At 40.3% G+C, this 19,897-nt stretch overlaps 1 protein-coding gene across 1 annotated transcript; it reads right to left on the bottom strand.

The window, feature by feature from the left end:
• Positions 1–488: 488 nt before the first annotated feature.
• LOC119734248 (DNA-directed RNA polymerase I subunit RPA12-like) lies at positions 489–19,426 on the bottom strand. The gene is made up of 5 exons (XM_038207623.1): positions 19,343–19,426; positions 5,151–5,333; positions 2,738–2,841; positions 1,603–1,712; positions 489–963 (listed from the first exon to the last, which is right to left on the bottom strand). Exons 2-5 carry the CDS (start codon positions 5,287–5,289, stop codon positions 939–941), a joined length of 378 nt encoding a protein of 125 aa, XP_038063551.1. The 5' UTR covers positions 5,290–5,333; positions 19,343–19,426; the 3' UTR covers positions 489–938.
• Positions 19,427–19,897: the final 471 nt, after the last annotated feature.

Genomic DNA, 19,897 nt, shown 5'->3' with positions numbered 1-19,897 from the left:
GATGGCAGGTTACGATTCCTTTCCCGAATTACTTAAATTGCAAATATCAATGTGCAAAAACATAAATTTTGTTTTTTCGCACTGCTGTTCAACCTCTGCAGCACATCTTCACAAAACAAAAACAAATCGGGATGAAAACAAATTTAGGATAAATAAACCGACATAACTTTTTAATGATATACTTCGACTTGAGCATGCTCATTGCTTAAAAACACATATCAAAATCTACTGCATGGCTTGAGTAAATCAAATTTCTGTTGGCAGTGGGATATTTGGGGGAGGGGTACAGGGTGCCCTCCCCCTTGCAAAATAACAAAAATAAGGTGTTTCACAACTTTGTTCACTAGCTGCAACAAAGAGCGCCACCCACTGTCTGAAGATGTCCAATTATCATCTGCTTTGAATAGCTCCTCCAATCGTCACATGATGTCCCGCCCAACTCCCCTTCCCCAAACTCCCCTCTCCCCCCCAACCCCCTCCCTCCACCCCTTTCCCCAAGGAGAGTTATGCCGTTTATTAAAGTTGGATTTCAATATGCGTAGGGTCAGGGAACACTGAGTTCACATGGGCATTCTGATCAGCGCGTGGACCGGTACCCATGGTTGTGCCAGGCCGGGTTGACCTCCGAGCGAAGTTTTCTGACTGATGCGACTTCAGCAGCATGAATTTGACCATTGTTCTCCATCGAGACTCCTCGTGGATAAAGCATGCAAATGGGTCACATGGCCCAACTCTGTTTTTCTTCCATACTATTTACAAATTTCTCCTCCTATTAGAAACGACAATACCGCTCACTGGCAGCTGGTTTACGGCAGCGTCCCATAAACATAAGTCAGTATGGCAACAGTCGACTGAAATCCTCCTGGGTCAAAAGAGAGCTCAGTCCTCCACTGATGGCTTAAGACAACTCCTCCCTGAGAAGATGTTTGCAGAGCATCTCATGAGTACTCAATCTCTTGATGTCTGTAAGGGGGTAAATTAAGCATATTAGACTTCAGTATTCAAATCCTCCAAACTTCCTTGCATATTTTCAAGGATCTTGGTTTTCCCCCGAAACTTTAAACGAACTCAAAACTTGAAACATGTCAGTGAAACAGTATCTGCTATAAAATACAACCCCCCAAATCTGTTCATGTATTTTGTTCGTTTCCAATAATAACACCATTCAAAATCCAAAGAAGAATGTTCAAAACCTAACCAGTTTCAGGTGTTTTTTTAATTAGGTTTCAGTTCAGAGTATATTCACTTTTTGAGAAAACAGTGAAAAAGCATGCACAACCTTTTGGTCACAAAACATGATTTTGTCAACAGCACTCCTTATTTCCAAAAAAAATCAATTTTGTGACCAATCGTTGGAAACCACCTACGTTTCTTGTATTCTTCTAAATGCAAGCCGGAAGGAATAATTTCACAAGGTGTTTAGTACCCAGTACGATCTTTAATCCAAGTAATATTGATGACAATGTGGTAGTTTACTTCTAGGATAAATGCCAATGATCCCATATGCATTTATGATAACGTAGGATAACAGAAACTATGACTTCAGTCTGAATTGCTGTACTAGAAAACCAGTCTGTAGTTCCTGACTGTGCAAAGACTTACTTGCAGGACGGGCAGAAATAGAAGACTGTCTGTCCCTCATCAGCTGATCTCGTCTGTCGGGTGTGGAAATGGAGACCATCGTGTCCGCACTTTGCGCACGCCCTATCAATCTGCAAATATTTGATAATAATGAGTTGGAATGTGGCAATCTCTCTCGGCAGACTTTGCGCTGTTGCACTAGAAGTAACATGTTGTATTTACCCATTATTAGCAATTAAGTTAAAACTTTGAGAACAGGTATTTTTTATATTATTGACCACTGATTACTCAATGTGGAGATATATCACACGGAATTATCCAAAGTACGTTCACAGTCAAGTGAATCAAAGTTATCATCAAAAGTCAATCGCAAATCAAATTGTAATGAAGGTCATAAGTAAACAGGGTATCAACAATGGTAAAGGAATGCCTACGTCAAAGTTCAAGTTGAAAGTTCTTTACTTGACTTGAGATGAAATGAGATGAGGTTTTTTGAGACATGAACCATGACTGATGCGTGAAGACATGTTCAGTAAGGAAGGTTCAAGGAACTTACTTGAGGAACTAAAACGTACATGCAAAAACCAACATACAATTCCACAATTCACCCTTGAACCCTGAATAAGTCCACAGCTTAATTACTAGGCTACGGCTTAAAACTACACGTGCTCCTATGGAAGCCGCTGCAGCCACTTCCCACAGACAACAGTGTTACCACAACTAGCCACAGCCATGAAATTTGGACCCAGCCCTAATAAGCCATTTGCGAGTAACCTATACCTTTTGGGATTTATATTCGAAAAACATCTGGTACACTGACTTGCTCAGAATGCTTGGCACATTTTAACTTTAAATTCTCCAGACCAAAGACACTGTTGCTAATCACATGATTCGGGGCAAGCTCTTGCATAGTTACGTAAGAGACGCTCAGCACGAATACACTGTTCACAATGGGTGAGAATGGCACAAAAACACCAGACCATGCCGGAGCTGGGGGTTGCTAGCATAAGGCTTGCCCCGAATCACTTGATATAGTAACAGTCTCTTTGGTAGGGAGAATGCAAAGTTGCAATGTACAAAGCATTGGATTAAGTCAGCGTTCCAGATTGTATTAAAATTTAACTCGCAAATGGCTTATTCCACAGCTAGTACTCACCAATGGTCCAAGGTCTTTCTCAATGGTGACCTCTGTATGACCTTTAGCCTTCTTGCGTGTGTTGAGCTTCAGATGGGAATAGTAGACAATGCCATGTAGAGCAGCTGCAGAAATTTAGGAATGAGGAAAGGAAGTAGTCAGCCAAAAAATTAAACAGTCTGTGCTGCGCAGTTTGTTTGTTTGTTTTTTTCTTTTAGGCTCCCTACTGAAGAATACAGAATCATTAGCCTCAATGGCTGGCCGTCGTTCCCCTTCGTAAAGCTGCCAATAAGTTGAGTCGCTGCCGTACTCGTTCCAGTTGTAAACAATCTTGCACGAACGGCACCTCAGAGTTACTTTTTTCGCCCACTGTAAGCCACCTAACGTAAAGAACTTCACTCTTGTGATAAGATGGTGTCTTGTTAGGTGCTTGTCGCAATTAATACAGTACAATACAGGTGGAGCGAAAAGTGTCGAAATGTTGTCAGAATTGGAGTTGGATACGTTGGTCGAAGAGGGACTGGAGGTTGAACAAGAGCTGCTGGAGGTAGGCCTCGAACTATCTTGTTGAGCTGGGATGGGACGCAAAATATTCAGTAGTGCTGAACACAAATCGAGATCGGCAGACAGGCCCTCCGACAATAGCACTGGGTCTTCCAGTCTACTTTCTACAACGCAATCTCTCACCCTTTGCACTTCTTCAAATGAAAATTTCGCAACCAATAGAGAAAGTTTGTCAGAGACAGACAGCGTTTTCGACTTGGCGAAGTTTGCCACGTTACTCAGCAGGGGATTCCTGGCCGTTAAATACGTTGAAATGACACTGTCCTTATGGTGTAAGTCTGTCAAGAAATCAATGACATCTAATTTCTTCTTCTTAGACATGGCATCGTAAGGAAAGGAAGGAGTAGCCTAATCAAAATAATTGATAATCTAAGAATGAAATTACTTTGAAAAAACCCAGAAGATGAGATACAAATCTACGAGAGAAGCATGATGAAGACAGAATGACACGTGTGTGCGATGATTCATGCCGCGCGACGGATAATAAAGACACTGGTAACCAATGGAAAGAAAGTACATTGTGATGCGGACTGCGTCCCTGGTACTTATTATTTAGACTGTGTTCCCGCCATATATATTAAGAGCATGCATTATAGCAGGAAACCAGATTTAGCATCGAAGGCTCTTTTGCGCATGCTCAGTTTCGTGTCGACGTGTATGTAGACTACACGATACAACGGTCAGTTAACGCCGTCCCATATGTTACCCCAAATGGAGCATGACGCATACAACTTTACAAGAAAAAGAAGCGCTGAGATTATGTTGTTTATTGAGGTCAACCAACCGTGACCGTCGTAGCCGGCTACGAGGTGGATAGATCGAGTGGCGGGGTATTCTGAAATGGTGCCCCTAATAAAAAGTGTCTTTTCGTTCTCTTGTGTTGTGGAACGGGGTTCTAACACGAATATCATTGTCACGCCCCAACTATCGCATCGGTCCCAACTATAGTTGGGACTGTCCCAACTATAGTGCGGCAGTTGGGTCGGCCCAACTATAGTTAGGACTGGAGTTGCGCCGGATGCTTCATGCTTGATAGATCTTGTTGGATTAAATGTTCCGCGGCGCTGGCACCGTGTATTCGTCGTGCATGCATGCCGCAAGGCTGGCCGGTCACGTGGTACTGCCTAGTTGGATGAGTTGTCCAGCTGCTGGGTTGATTGTCCAGCAACATTTTGCAAAATTCAAAGATTGCCATGGCCGGCCAACTATAGATGGGACCCACCCATAGCTAATGTCAAAGGTCCCAAGTAAAGTCGGTCAGTATGTAACAGAGCTGTAGGGAATGTTTTATAGTCGTCGTACATCAATGTAAACTATAGTTGGGACCGCCAAATAAAAATATTGCGGTGGCCCAACTACAGATGGTCCCCACCCATAGATAATTTCATTGGTCCCAAGTAAAGTCAGATGTGTATTAGAGTTGTAGGGAATGTTTTATAATCGTACAACAATTTACACTATAGTTGGGACCGCAAAATAAAAAGATTGGGGTGGCCCAACTATAGATTCGCCCCATCAATAACTAATTTCAGTGGTCCCCAGTAAAGTCAGACATGTATCAGAGCTGTAGGGAACGTTTTATAGTTGTACATCAATGTAAACTATAGTTGGGACACCGCAAAATAAAAAGATCGGAGTGGCCAAACTATAGATGGGCCAGCCCAACAGTGGAACTTACAGTTGGGACAGGCCCAACTATAGTTGGGCCAGCCCAACTGTGGAACTACAGTTGGGACAGGCCCAACTATAGTTGGGACAGGCCCAACTATAGTTGGGACCAATGCGATAGTTGGGGCGTGACATCATCATTGCGTCACGGCTGCCGACCGACCGTACATTCGATTCGGCAGACGTGACGCGCATGACTCACTTCTCGAGTCCACTTCATACGGGCACAAACTGCACTTCATGAGCAATGTTCCCAGATGAGGAAAGGGTAGAACAGAACCGCACTGAGGGCAAAATTCCCTCGGAGAAGTAAAGACATCGTGGCTAGATTTGTCCGACATTTCATGAGTATTTTAAAACAATGATTTATGCCCAAACATGAACACCAGGCTGATCTTGGCACGAAAATTGGGCCGGATTTTCGGCTGGCCGGATTTTCGGGTAGGCACTATTTTTACGGCGGCGCGCCGCCGTGAAGATTACCACTACGGTGGCCCTAAACAGCCATTGCAAATAAACCTTAGGAGAAAACGAATTATAAAGGAAGTTCAACTTCTTATCACGGTGAATTACCTTAAATAACTGAAACTGTTGTTTATTCGACTCTAAAGCAAATCGTAATGAAAACTGTGGCAATTTATTTTCAGAATTGGGAATGTTAATGTTATAAATTTTAAAGTTACTGAATAAAGGTTCTGCCTTATAGCCGATGAGAGGGCGCTATATCCGCCAGACTGCCACTCAAGTAGTGGTGCGTTGCGGGAAAGACCGGGTCTCAGGCATGAGAATCCTGTTTAAACAGGAATTCCTTTTTGTTTTTTGCCAAAATGTCCAGGGGATGCCTCATTTCACATTTTTCTTTCTTTTTTTCATAAAAATTAATGCTCAAACGGCCCGGCCGCAATTTTCTTTTCCCAAACTACAGGGTTGTTTAGCGCCCTCTACGATACTTTTATGACACGTACGTAAGCAGGTAAAGAAAATACGGATATCCCATTTTGACATGATTTTGTACCATCCTAAATGTCCGAAATGTCCCGTTCCAATTGCATACACGGGTTGGAGGACATCCAAAGTGTATTCTTTTGGCGCCCCGAATAAATCGGTATTGAAACAGAGTCAGCCCAATTAAAATAATCCGACGATTGATCATTACGATACAAAAGACCGGTTTTTGCAAAGAAAATACGGATATCCCATTTTGAAATGATTTTGTACCATCCTAAATGTCCGAAATGTCCAGTTCCAATTGCATACAAGGGTTCAGGGACTCTCAAAGTGTATTCTATTCGCGCCCCGAATAAATCGGTATTGAAACAGAGTCAGCCCAATTCAATTAATCCAACGATTGATAATTATTACGCACAAAACAGCCGTTTTCCAACGAAAATACGGATATCCCATTTGGAAATGATTTTGTACCATCCTAAATGTCCGAAATGTTCCGATCCAATTGCATACCCGGGTGTAGGGACTCTCGAAGTGTATTCTATTCGCGCCCCGAATAAATCGGTATTGAAACAGAGTCAGCCCAATTCAATTAATCCGACGATTGATCATTACGATACAAAAGACCGGTTTTTGCAAAGAAAATACGGATATCCCATTTGGAAATGATTTTGTACCATCCTGAATGTCCGAAATGTCCCGATCCAATTGCATACACGGGTTCAGGGACTCTCGAAGTGTATTCTATTCGCGCCCCGAATAAATCGGTATTGAAACAGAGTCAGCCCAATTCAATTAATCCAACGATTGATAATTAACGTACAAAACAGCCGTTTTACAACGAAAATACGGATATCCCATTTTGAAATGATTTTGTACCATCCTAAATGTCCGAAATGTCCCGATCCAATTGCATACATGGGTTCAGGGACTCTCAAAGTGTATTCTATTCGCGCCCCGAATAAATCGGTATTGAAACAGAGTCAGCCCAATTCAATTAATCCAACGATTGATAATTATTACGTACAAAACAGCCGTTTTCCAACGAAAATACGGATATCCCATTTTGAAATGATTTTGTACCATCCTAAATGTCCGAAATGTCCCGTTCCACTTGCATACACGGGTTCAGGGACTCTCAAAGTGTATTCTATTCGCGCCCCGAATAAATCGGTATGGAAACAGAGTCAGCCCAATTAAATTAATCCGACGATTGATCATTACGATACAAAAGACCGGTTTTTGCAAAGAAAATACGGATATCCCATTTGGAAATGATTTTGTACCATCCTAAATGTCCGAAATGTCCCGATCCAATTGCATACACGGGTTCAGGGACTCTCGAAGTGTATTCTATTCGCGCCCCGAATAAGTCGGTATTGAAACAGAGTCAGCCCAATTAAATTAATCCAACGATTGATAATTAACGTACAAAACAGCCGTTTTACAACGAAAATACGGATATCCCATTTTGAAATGATTTTGTACCATCCTAAATGTCCGAAATGTCCCGATCCAATTGCATACACGGGTTCAGGGACTCTCAAAGTGTATTCTATTCGCGCCCCGAATAAATCGGTATTGAAACAGAGTCAGCCCAATTAAATTAATCCGACGATTGATCATTACGATACAAAAGACCGGTTTTTGCAAAGAAAAAACGGATATCCCATTTTGAAATGATTTTGTACCATCCTAAATGTCCGAAATGTCCCGTTCCACTTGCATACACGGGTTAAGGGACTCTCAAAGTGTATTCTATTCGCGCCCCGAATAAATCGGCATTGAAACAGAGTCAGCCCAATTAAATTAATCCAACGATTGATAATTATTACGTACAAAACAGCCGTTTTCCAACGAAAATACGGATATCCCATTTTGAAATGATTTTGTACCATCCTAAATGTCCGAAATGTCCCGTTCCACTTGCATACACGGGTTCAGGGACTCTCAAAGTGTATTCTATTCGCGCCCCGAATAAATCGGTATGGAAACAGAGCCAGCCCAATTAAATTAATCCGACGATTGATCATTACGATACAAAAGACCGGTTTTAGCAAAGAAAATACGGATATCCCATTTGGAAATGATTTTGTACCATCCTAAATGTCCGAAATGTCCCGATCCAATTGCATACACGGGTTCAGGGACTCTCGAAGTGTATTCTATTCGCGCCCCGAATAAGTCGGTATTGAAACAGAGTCAGCCCAATTAAATTAATCCAACGATTGATAATTAACGTACAAAACAGCCGTTTTACAACGAAAATACGGATATCCCATTTTGAAATGATTTTGTACCATCCTAAATGTCCGAAATGTCCCGATCCAATTGCATACACGGGTTCAGGGACTCTCAAAGTGTATTCTATTCGCGCCCCGAATAAATCGGTATTGAAACAGAGTCAGCCCAATTCAATTAATCCGACGATTGATCATTACGATACAAAAGACCGGTTTTTGCAAAGAAAAAACGGATATCCCATTTTGAAATGATTTTGTACCATCCTAAATGTCCGAAATGTCCCGTTCCACTTGCATACACGGGTTAAGGGACTCTCAAAGTGTATTCTATTCGCGCCCCGAATAAATCGGCATTGAAACAGAGTCAGCCCAATTAAATTAATCCAACGATTGATAATTATTACGTACAAAACAGCCGTTTTCCAACGAAAATACGGATATCCCATTTTGAAATGATTTTGTACCATCCTAAATGTCCGAAATGTCCCGTTCCACTTGCATACACGGGTGTAGGGACTCTCAAAGTGTATTCTATTCGCGCCCCGAATAAATCGGTATGGAAACAGAGCCAGCCCAATTAAATTAATCCGACGATTGATCATTACGATACAAAAGACCGGTTTTAGCAAAGAAAATACGGATATCCCATTTGGAAATGATTTTGTACCATCCTAAATGTCCGAAATGTCCCGTTCCAATTGCATACAAGGGTTCAGGGACTCTCGAAGTGTATTCTATTCGCGCCCCGAATAAATCGGTATTGAAACAGAGTCAGCCCAATTAAATTAATCCAACGATTGATAATTAACGTACAAAACAGCCGTTTTACAACGAAAATACGGATTTTTTACCGAGTACGGCGGCCAATTGTCACAGTCACAGCCCGTCCGGTGCTAGCAGGCGCGGACCGCTGTGCGCCGGCCGACCGTTGAGCCCTGTGTCCCCGTGATCAATATAAGGCGGACGCAGCCCACCATTGGGATAAAAGTAAGACGGAAACCGTTTATTCAAACGATTTTGTTCTATCGTAAATGTCATAAATTTCCAGATCTAATTCGATACATCGGTAAAGTGACTTCCAAAGTCTATTAAGCGCCCCGAATTAATTGCTGATGACTTAGTTTCAGCCCAATTAATTTTATACCTAGGCCAAAATTCAGACAAAAAACAACAGCACCATTTTTCATCAGAAATACCGATTTCCGGCTTTGGAATGAATTTGTTCCATCGTTAATGACAGAAATTCTATTTTTTTTTTAACAATCCTTCCAAGAGATGATCAACAAAGATTTTATAAGCGCACTGAGAAAATCTGTTCGTTAAAAAGCACCGCCCAATCAATTTAATTATAAGACGGAGATCAGGCTTTTTGCCATCCATTGACATTGATTGAAACGGAAAGCCGTATTTTCAAACGATTTTGTTCAATCGTTAATTACAAAAGAATTCAGATCTGAATGGATAGGAGGGTAAAATGACTTTCAAAATTTATTTTTTAAGCGCCCGAATAAATTGGTATTGAAACAGTCTCCGAGCCCAATTAATTTCATACCGAGGTTAAAATTCGGGCAAAACAAACATTTTTTCATCAGAAATACGGATTTCCGGCTTTAGATTTCATTGGAATGAATTTGTTAATGACAAAAAATTCCTCTTTCTGTCACCCTTTTACTTTTACCGTTTTTGCTATCCATTGTTTTTAAAATATGTAAGGGTTGGATGACCTTGAATTTATTAATCAAAGAAGCACCAGTATGGGCTCCGTGCGCGACCAAAAGAGGGCACGTTTTTACCTCTTTTGATAGCTCCGTGGACGGGGGACACAGCGTGCGCGTACTGTACTGTACTGGTTCGGGCGCAAAGTACGCACGACTTCCTGAGTGTGCAAAAGCTATAACAACCGTGTCTTCGCAAGAGTGTCAGGCGTCGTCGGCGCGCGAATACATTCGAATTCAACTTGCAAGGGTCTCTGAGACTAATCTCCGCCTCCAACAACTTTGGAGACATTCGAAATACGCAGTGGATGGATCAGGAACCAGTCTAGATCACCCCAAACTCTCCTTTTCTGGCCGTTAATGGGTACTACTTGTGCACGGAGCGGATAGTAAATGAAAGATACCAAATGTAATGATTAACGTGAAAGTTCCGTCATTCATCAATCGGCCTCAACCATTTGATTTTTTATAAGCTGCATCAGAAGTCAGTCGAAATATAATTATATACCCTAGTCCAATTTCCCATCTTGTTTATCAGAACAACAAAATGCATCCCCTGCACTGTTAATATTGTTGATGTACCCTAACGTGGCGCGGCCCCCAACGTGGCGCACTTTGATTTTTCGCCTGTAGCGCCTAGCTAGAGCAAGTTTTAACTGAAAATTCACAGAAAGTGACATTGCATCAAGTTCTAAACACTCCCGTTCATAAATCGTGATTTTATTCACCCGTTACAAAGTTAGAAGAAAAAATTATTTTGGCGTGATTTTCCGATTTTATTTTCAAGTGCAAAGTGAACACTTTGAAAATGCCCCGAAAAATAAGAAAATAATTTTCTGACGAACATCTGGCTGGGTGTGTAAGTAGAGATAATAATGATTTATCAGAATTTATCAAGTTAACAGAAATTCTTAAATGTTAATTTGGAATTTTCCGAGATTTATTTAAGTGCGCCACGTTAGGGAACACTCCGCGAATTTGTGCCCAATTTCCGGACGCCACCGTTTTTAAATTTCGGATTAAATTTTATGAAATCGAAATAGTTTGAAGAGGTTAAATAGCAAGCATTAATAAGGTCAAAGTACTAGTATTTTACTGCATGAATTTGAGGTTTGTCAACAAAGAGGTTTGGCAACACTACACGAGGAAAGTTGGGTAAGCTTCGAAGTGCGCCACGTTAGGGAACACGACTATAGTTGAAGAGGTTGCACATAGTCGATAGAAATAGGGTTTGACTTCATTACAGTGTGGTCAAATCATGGACATGGACAAATTCACTCATGTGGGTAAATACCAATAGCGGTGTAAATTAGATTTCGTATTACAATAATATGTCAACTTTAAAAATTGCATGTTGCTCAATATGGAAACTAAAATCACTTACATTACAGAAACATACATGTATACGCTTTTCATTATCTTGTATGTGAAATGGCATTCATCACACCATACCAAATAAACCCGACACTTTGATGAGTATAGATAAAATCACCCCCCCCCCCCCCGGCGCTTATCTTGTAATATAATTATGAATGCCATTCCTCACTCCAAAATAAACCTGACACTTTGATGAGCGTGCAGATAAAATTATCGTGCTGAAATATGTCTGAACAGTAGGGAACATTTTGGTGAATTTGCCCTTGCCTTGTTCAGCATGATTTATTAAAACATAATCAGGGACAGTTTGTGGATTAGTGTGGTATACCATAGGAAGGAAAAACTAAGGCCGTGTCCGAAACGGGCTTCCAGAGCTACGGCTACGTCTATTGTCAGCGCGTCCCCGCGTATTTTCAATGGACGCAGACGTAGACCTAGCTCTAGACAGCTGATTCGGACGCAGCCTAATACTCCGTATGTATTGTGTTCCCAAAAAACAAACTGTCCACCTATATTTCAGCACACAATCGCTCCATACCATATAGCGAAACCAGACTACTTGTATTTGGATTGGCTGGTGGCTGATCTATGGGCTGATACATACGCCTCAGCTCGAGCAGGCCATCCACATGGGGACCATTAATTTTACGACCATGTGGCTGGCAGGCAGTGGCCAGGCTGGCCGCTGGGGACTTATTTGTGAGGTCAATTATCTTATCTGCATGTTGATTGATAGAACAGTGTTTCCCGGTGTGAGGTCTGCAGTGTGTCCTTATACAAGGCTGCCCAATTCCTCCAACTGCATTCGAAAAAAATTGGGCTGGGTTTTTCAATCAACAGATTTTCTCGGGGCGCTTTATATGAAATATTTTTCGATTATCCCTTTGAAGGCAAATCATTTTAAAATGGGATATCCGTATTTTCTTTGGAAAACCGGTGTTTTATATGTTAATTTATATCAATTGTCGGGTTAATTTAATTGGGCTGACACTGTTTCAATACCGATTTATTCGATTATCCCTTTGTAGGCAAAATCATTTTAAAATGGGATATCCGTATTTTCTTTGTAAAACGGCTATTTTGTACGTTAATTATCAATCGTCGGATTAATTTAATTGGGCTGACTCTGTTTCAATACCGATTTATTCGGGGCGCGAATAGAATACACTTTGGATGTACCTTAACCCGTGTATGTAATTGGAACGGGACATTTTGGACATTTAGGATGGTACAAAATCATTTCAAAATGGGATATCCGTATTTTCTTTGCAAAAACCGGTCTTTTGTATCGTAATTATCAATTGTCTGATTAATTTAATTGGGCTGACTCTGTTTCAATACCGATTTATTTGGGGCACGAATAGAATACACTTTGGATGTCCCTCAACCCGTGTATGCAATTGGAACGGGACATTTCGGACATTTAGGATGGTACAAAATCACTTCAAAATGGGATATCCGTATTTTCGTTGTAAAACAGCTATTTTGTACGTTAATTATCAATTGTCGGATTAATTTAATTGGGCTGACACTATTTCAATCCCGATTTATTCGGGGCGCGAATAGAATACACTTTGAGAGTCCCTTAACCCGTGTATGCAATTGGAACGGGACATTTTGGACATTTAGGATGGTACAAAATCATTTCAAAATGGGAGATCCGTATTTTCTTTGAAAAATGGCTGTTTTGTTTCGTAATTACCAATCGTCGGATTAATTTAATTGGGCTGACTCTGTTTCAATACCGATTCATTCGGGGCGCGAACAGAATACACTTTGGATGTCCCTCAACCCGTGTATGCAATTGGAACGGGACATTTCGGACATTTAGGATGGTACAAAATCACTTCAAAATGGGATATCCGTATTTTCGTTGTAAAACGGCTATTTTGTACGTTAATTATCAATTGTCGGATTAATTTAATTGGGCTGACTCTGTTTCAATACCGATTTATTCGGGGCGCAAACAGAATACACTTTGGATGTCCCTCAACCCGTGTATGCAATTGGAACGGGACATTTCGAGCATTTAGGATGGTACAAAATCATTTCAAAATGGGATGTCCTTATTTTGTTGGGAAAGCCGTTGTTTTGCATGGTAATCATCAATCGTCTGATTAATTTAATTGGGCTGTCACTATTTCAATACGGATTTATTTGGGGCACGAATAGAATACACTTTGGATGTCCCTCAACCCGTGTATGCAATTGGAACGGGACATTTCGGACATTTAGGATGGTACAAAATCACTTCAAAATGGGATATCCGTATTTTCGTTGTAAAACAGCTATTTTGTACGTTAATTATCAATTGTCGGATTAATTTAATTGGGCTGACACTATTTCTATCCCGATTTATTCGGGGCGCGAATAGAATACACTTTGAGAGTCCCTTAACCCGTGTATGCAATTGGAACGGGACATTTTGGACATTTAGGATGGTACAAAATCATTTCAAAATGGGAGATCCGTATTTTCTTTGAAAAACGGCTGTTTTGTTTCGTAATTACCAATCGTCGGATTAATTTAATTGGGCTGACTCTGTTTCAATACCGATTCATTCGGGGCGCGAACAGAATACACTTTGGATGTCCCTCAACCCGTGTATGCAATTGGAACGGGACATTTCGGACATTTAGGATGGTACAAAATCACTTCAAAATGGGATATCCGTATTTTCGTTGTAAAACGGCTATTTTGTACGTTAATTATCAATTGTCGGATTAATTTAATTGGGCTGACTCTGTTTCAATACCGATTTATTCGGGGCGCAAACAGAATACACTTTGGATGTCCCTCAACCCGTGTATGCAATTGGAACGGGACATTTCGAGCATTTAGGATGGTACAAAATCATTTCAAAATGGGATATCCGTATTTTCGTTGTAAAACGGCTATTTTGTACGGTAATTATCAATCGTCGGATTAATTTAATTGTGCTGACTCTGTTTCAATACGGATTTATTCGGGGCGCAAATAGAATACACTTTGGATGTCCCTCAACCCGTGTATGCAATTGGAACGGGACATTTCGGACATTTAGGATGGTACAAAATCATTTCAAAATGGGATATCCGTATTTTCTTTGCAAAAACCGGTCTTTTGTATTGTAATTATCAATTGTCTGATTAATTTAATTGGGCTGACTCTGTTTCAATACCGATTTATTCGGGGCGCGAATAGAATACACTTTGGATGTCCCTTAACCCGTGTATGCAATTGGAACGGGACATTTCGGACATTTAGGATGGTACAAAATCATTTCAAAATGGGATATCCGTATTTTCGTTGTAAAACGGCTATTTTGTACGTTAATTATCAATTGTCGGATTAATTTAATTGGGCTGACTCTGTTTCAATACCGATTTATTCGGGGCGCAAACAGAATACACTTTGGATGTCCCTCAACCCGTGTATGCAATTGGAACGGGACATTTCGAGCATTTAGGATGGTACAAAATCATTTCAAAATGGGATGTCCGTATTTTGTTGGGAAAACCGTTGTTTTGCATGGTAATCATCAATCGTCTGATTAATTTAATTGGGCTGTCACTTTTTCAATACGGATTTATTCGGGGCGCGAATAGAATACACTTTGGATGTACCTTAACCCGTGTATGCAATTGGAACGGGACATTTCGGACATTTAGGATGGTACAAAATCATTTCAAAATGGGATATCCGTATTTTCTTTGTAAAACGGCTATTTTGTACGTTAATTATCAATCGTCGGTTGAATTTAATTGGGCTGACTCTGTTTCAATACCGATTTATTCGGGGCGCGAATAGAATACACTTTGGATGTCCCTTAGCCCGTGTATGCAATTGGAACGGGACATTTCGGACATTTAGGATGGTACAAAATCATTTTAAAATGGGATGTCCGTATTTTGTTGGGAAAACCGGTCTTTTGCATGGTAATCATCAATCGTCTGATTAATTTAATTGGGCTGACACTATTTCAGTACCGATTTATTCGGGGCGCGAATAGAATACACTTTGGATGTCCCTCAACCCGTGTATGCAATTGGAACGGGACATTTCGGACGTTTAGGATGGTACAAAATCATTTCAAAATGGGATATCCGTATTTTCGTTGTAAAACGGCTATTTTGTACGTTAATTATCAATCGTCGGATGAATTTAATTGGGCTGACTCTGTTTCAATACGGATTTATTCGGGGCGCGAATAGAATACACTTTGGATGTCCCTTAACCCGTGTATGCAATTGGAACGGGACATTTCGGACATTTAGGATGGTACAAAATCATTTCAAAATGGGATATCCGTATTTTCTTTGCAAAAACCGGTCTTTTGTACGGTAATTATCAATTGTCTGATTAATTTAATTGGGCTGACTCTGTTTCAATACCGATTTATTCGGGGCGCGAATAGAATACACTTTGGATGTCCCTTAACCCGTGTATGCAATTGGAACGGGACATTTCGGACATTTAGGATGGTACAAAATCATTTCAAAATGGGATATCCGTATTTTCTTTGCAAAAACCGGTCTTTTGTATTGTAATTATCAATTGTCTGATTAATTTAATTGGGCTGACTCTGTTTCAATACCGATTTATTCGGGGCGCGAATAGAATACACTTTGGATGTCCCTTAACCCGTGTATGCAATTGGAACGGGACATTTCGGACATTTAGGATGGTACAAAATCATTTCAAAATGGGATATCCGTATTTTCTTTGCAAAAACCGGTCTTTTGTATCGTAATTATCAATTGTCTGATTAATTTAATTGGGCTGACTCTGTTTCAATACCGATTTATTCGGGGCGCGAATAGAATACACTTTGGATATCCCTCAACCCGTGTATGCAATTTGAACGGGACATTTCGGACATTTAGGATGGTACAAAATCATTTCAAAATGGGATATCCGTATTTTCGTTGTAAAACGGCTATTTTGTACGTTAATTATCTATCGTCGGATTAATTTAATTGTGCTGACTCTGTTTCAATACGGATTTATTCGGGGCGCAAACAGAATACACTTTGGATGTCCCTCAACCCGTGTATGCAATTGGAACGGGACATTTCGGACATTTAGGATGGTACAAAATCATTTCAAAATGGGATATCCGTATTTTCTTTGCAAAAACCGGTCTTTTGTATTGTAATTATCAATTGTCTGATTAATTTAATTGGGCTGACTCTGTTTCAATACCGATTTATTCGGGGCGCGAATAGAATACACTTTGGATGTCCCTTAACCCGTGTATGCAATTGGAACGGGACATTTCGGACATTTAGGATGGTACAAAATCATTTCAAAATGGGATATCCGTATTTTCGTTGTAAAACGGCTATTTTGTACGTTAATTATCAATCGTCGGATTAATTTAATTGGGCTGACTCTGTTTCAATACCGATTTATTCGGGGCGCGAATAGAATACACTTTGGATGTCCCTTAGCCCGTGTATGCAATTGGAACGGGACATTTCGGACATTTAGGATGGTACAAAATCATTTTAAAATGGGATATCCGTATTTTGTTGGGAAAACCGTTGTTTTGCATGGTAATCAACAATCGTCTGATTAATTTAATTGGGCTGACACTATTTCAGTACCGATTTATTCGGGGCGCGAATAGAATACACTTTGGATGTCCCTCAACCCGTGTATGCAATTGGAACGGGACATTTCGGACATTTAGGATGGTACAAAATCATTTCAAAATGGGATATCCGTATTTTCTTTGCAAAAACCGGTCTTTTGTATTGTAATTATCAATTGTCTGATTAATTTAATTGGGCTGACTCTGTTTCAATACCGATTTATTCGGGGCGCGAATAGAATACACTTTGGATGTCCCTTAACCCGTGTATGCAATTGGAACGGGACATTTCGGACATTTAGGATGGTACAAAATCATTTCAAAATGGGATATCCGTATTTTCTTTGCAAAAACCGGTCTTTTGTATCGTAATTATCAATTGTCTGATTAATTTAATTGGGCTGACTCTGTTTCAATACCGATTTATTCGGGGCGCGAATAGAATACACTTTGGATATCCCTCAACCCGTGTATGCAATTGGAACGGGACATTTCGGACATTTAGGATGGTACAAAATCATTTCAAAATGGGATATCCGTATTTTCGTTGTAAAACGGCTATTTTGTACGTTAATTATCTATCGTCGGATTAATTTAATTGTGCTGACTCTGTTTCAATACGGATTTATTCGGGGCGCAAATAGAATACACTTTGGATGTCCCTCAACCCGTGTATGCAATTGGAACGGGACATTTCGGACATTTAGGATGGTACAAAATCATTTCAAAATGGGATATCCGTATTTTCTTTGCAAAAACCGGTCTTTTGTATTGTAATTATCAATTGTCTGATTAATTTAATTGGGCTGACTCTGTTTCAATACCGATTTATTCGGGGCGCGAATAGAATACACTTTGGATGTCCCTCAACCCGTGTATGCAATTGGAACGGGACATTTCGGACATTAAGGATGGTACAAAATCATTTCAAAATGGGATATCCGTATTTTCTTTGCAAAAACCGGTCTTTTGTATCGTAATTATCAATTGTCTGATTAATTTAATTGGGCTTACTCTGTTTCAATACGGATTTATTCGGGGCGCGAATAGAAACACTTTGGATGTCCCTTAACCCGTGTATGCAATTGGAACGGGACATTTCGGACATTTAGGATGGTACAAAATCATTTCAAATGGGATATCCGTATTTTCTTTGCAAAAACCGGTCTTGTGTATCGTAATTATCAATTGTCTGATTAATTTAATTGGGCTGACTCTGTTTCAATATCGATTTATTCGGGGCGCGAATACAATACACTTTGGATATCCCTTAACCCGTGTATGCAATTGGAACGGGACATTTCGGATATTTAGGATGGTACAAAATCATTTCAAAATGGGATATCCGTATTTTCGTTGTAAAACGGCTATTTTGTACGTTAATTATCAATCGTCGGATTAATTTAATTGGGCTGACTCTGTTTCAATACGGATTTATTCGGGGCGCAAATAGAATACACTTTGGATGTCCCTCAACCCGTGTATGCAATTGGAACGGGACATTTCGGACATTTAGGATGGTACAAAATCATTTCAAAATGGGATATCCGTATTTTCTTTGCAAAAACCGGTCTTTTGTATTGTAATTATCAATGGTCTGATTAATTTAATTGGGCTGACTCTGTTTCAATACCGATTTATTCGGGGCGCGAATAGAATACACTTTGGATGTCCCTCAACCCGTGTATGCAATTGGAACGGGACATTTCGAGCATTTAGGATGGTACAAAATCATTTCAAAATGGGATATCCGTATTTTCGTTGTAAAACGGCTATTTTGTACGTTAATTATCAATCGTCGGATGAATTTAATTGGGCTGACCCTGTTTCAATACCGATTTATTCGGGGCGCGAATAGAATACACTTTGAATGTCCCTTAACCCGGAAATTTCTGGCATTTAGGAAAGTACAGAATCATTTTACATTTAATAATACCTGCGTACGTACGTGTCATAAAAGTATCGTAGAGGGCGCTAAACAACCATGTAGTTTGGGAAAAGAAAATCGCGGCCGGGCCGTATGAGCATTAATCTTCATGAAAAAAAAGGAAAGAAAAATGTGAAATGAGGCACCCCCGGTACATTTTGGCAAAAAACAAATAGGAATTCCTGATTAAACAGGATTCTCATGCCTGGGACCCGGTCCTTCCCGCAACGCACCACTACTTAAGGGGCAGTCTGGCGGATATAGCGCCCTCTCATCGGCCGGCTATAAGGCAGAACCTTAATTCAGTAACGTTAAAACTTATAACATTAACATTCCCAATTCTGAAAATAAATTGCCACGGTTTTCATTACGATTTACTTTAGAGTCGAATAAACAACAGTTTCAGTTATAATCAACCAAAGAAGTTGAACTTCCTTTATAATTCGTTTTCTCCTAAGGTTTATTTGCAATGACTGTTTAGGGCCACCGTAGTGGTAGTCTTCACGGCGTCGCGCCGCCGTATAAATAGTGCCTAGCCGAAAATCCGGCCAGCCGAAAATCCGGCCCGACTTTCGTGCCAAGATCAGCCTGGTACATGAACATGCATGATGCAGGAACTTTTCCCACACGTGAATCGGAAAATGAGCAAATGTAGGGCTCCTACACTCACGAATGAACTTTGTTACGTTACAACGTCTGAAGCGAAGGCGCCAGACTAGTCCCATTGGAACCTGGAACCGCGCCCTCTGTTGGCTAGAGTTAGTCAGGAAAATAATTTTTCAGTGTTAATTTTTTTTTCATGATTCTCGTCGCCAATCACAGGACAGGGCCACTTATTAAAAAGGTGAGGGTTACACAAAAAAGGGTAGAGAAAAGGAAATTTAAGAAAAAGATAATTTACTTCTTCAAGTACTCATGAATCGTTGACTCACAGTACACTTTCACAAACCAAGAAACACGGAATTTGCAGGTGCTTCAAACTAATATAACCTCGAAAAGTACCTCAGTTTAATTCGAAATGAGCCAAAGAGCAACGAGCACGAGACACCAATAAGGCGGCTGAATTAAGCTTTTAAATGTGTACCTTCAGAGAATACAAAGTATTGCCCTAAACACTCATAACATATTTTGTCCATTTGAAAGTTTCCAATTACACGTATTGCA

This window comes from Patiria miniata, unplaced genomic scaffold, assembly GCF_015706575.1.
Source record: "Patiria miniata isolate m_02_andy unplaced genomic scaffold, ASM1570657v1 HiC_scaffold_27, whole genome shotgun sequence".
Taxonomy (NCBI): domain Eukaryota; kingdom Metazoa; phylum Echinodermata; class Asteroidea; order Valvatida; family Asterinidae; genus Patiria; species Patiria miniata.
Note: the sequence above shows the minus strand (reverse complement) of the source record. Positions and strands in the feature narration are given on the sequence as shown.

What these genes read in the sequence shown, in the direction of transcription:
- LOC119734248 (XM_038207623.1), bottom strand. Translation starts at nt 5,289, where the DNA reads ATGTCGGACAAATCTAGCCACGATGTCTTTACTTCTCCGAGGGAATTT. An exon ending in GTATGAAGTGGACTCGAGAA is followed by an intron (nt 2,842 to 5,150) that starts GTGAGTCATGCG and finishes AAATTTCTGCAG; the next exon opens with CTGCTCTACATGGCATTGTC. An exon ending in AGAAAGACCTTGGACCATTG is followed by an intron (nt 1,713 to 2,737) that starts GTGAGTACTAGC and finishes AAATATTTGCAG; the next exon opens with ATTGATAGGGCGTGCGCAAA.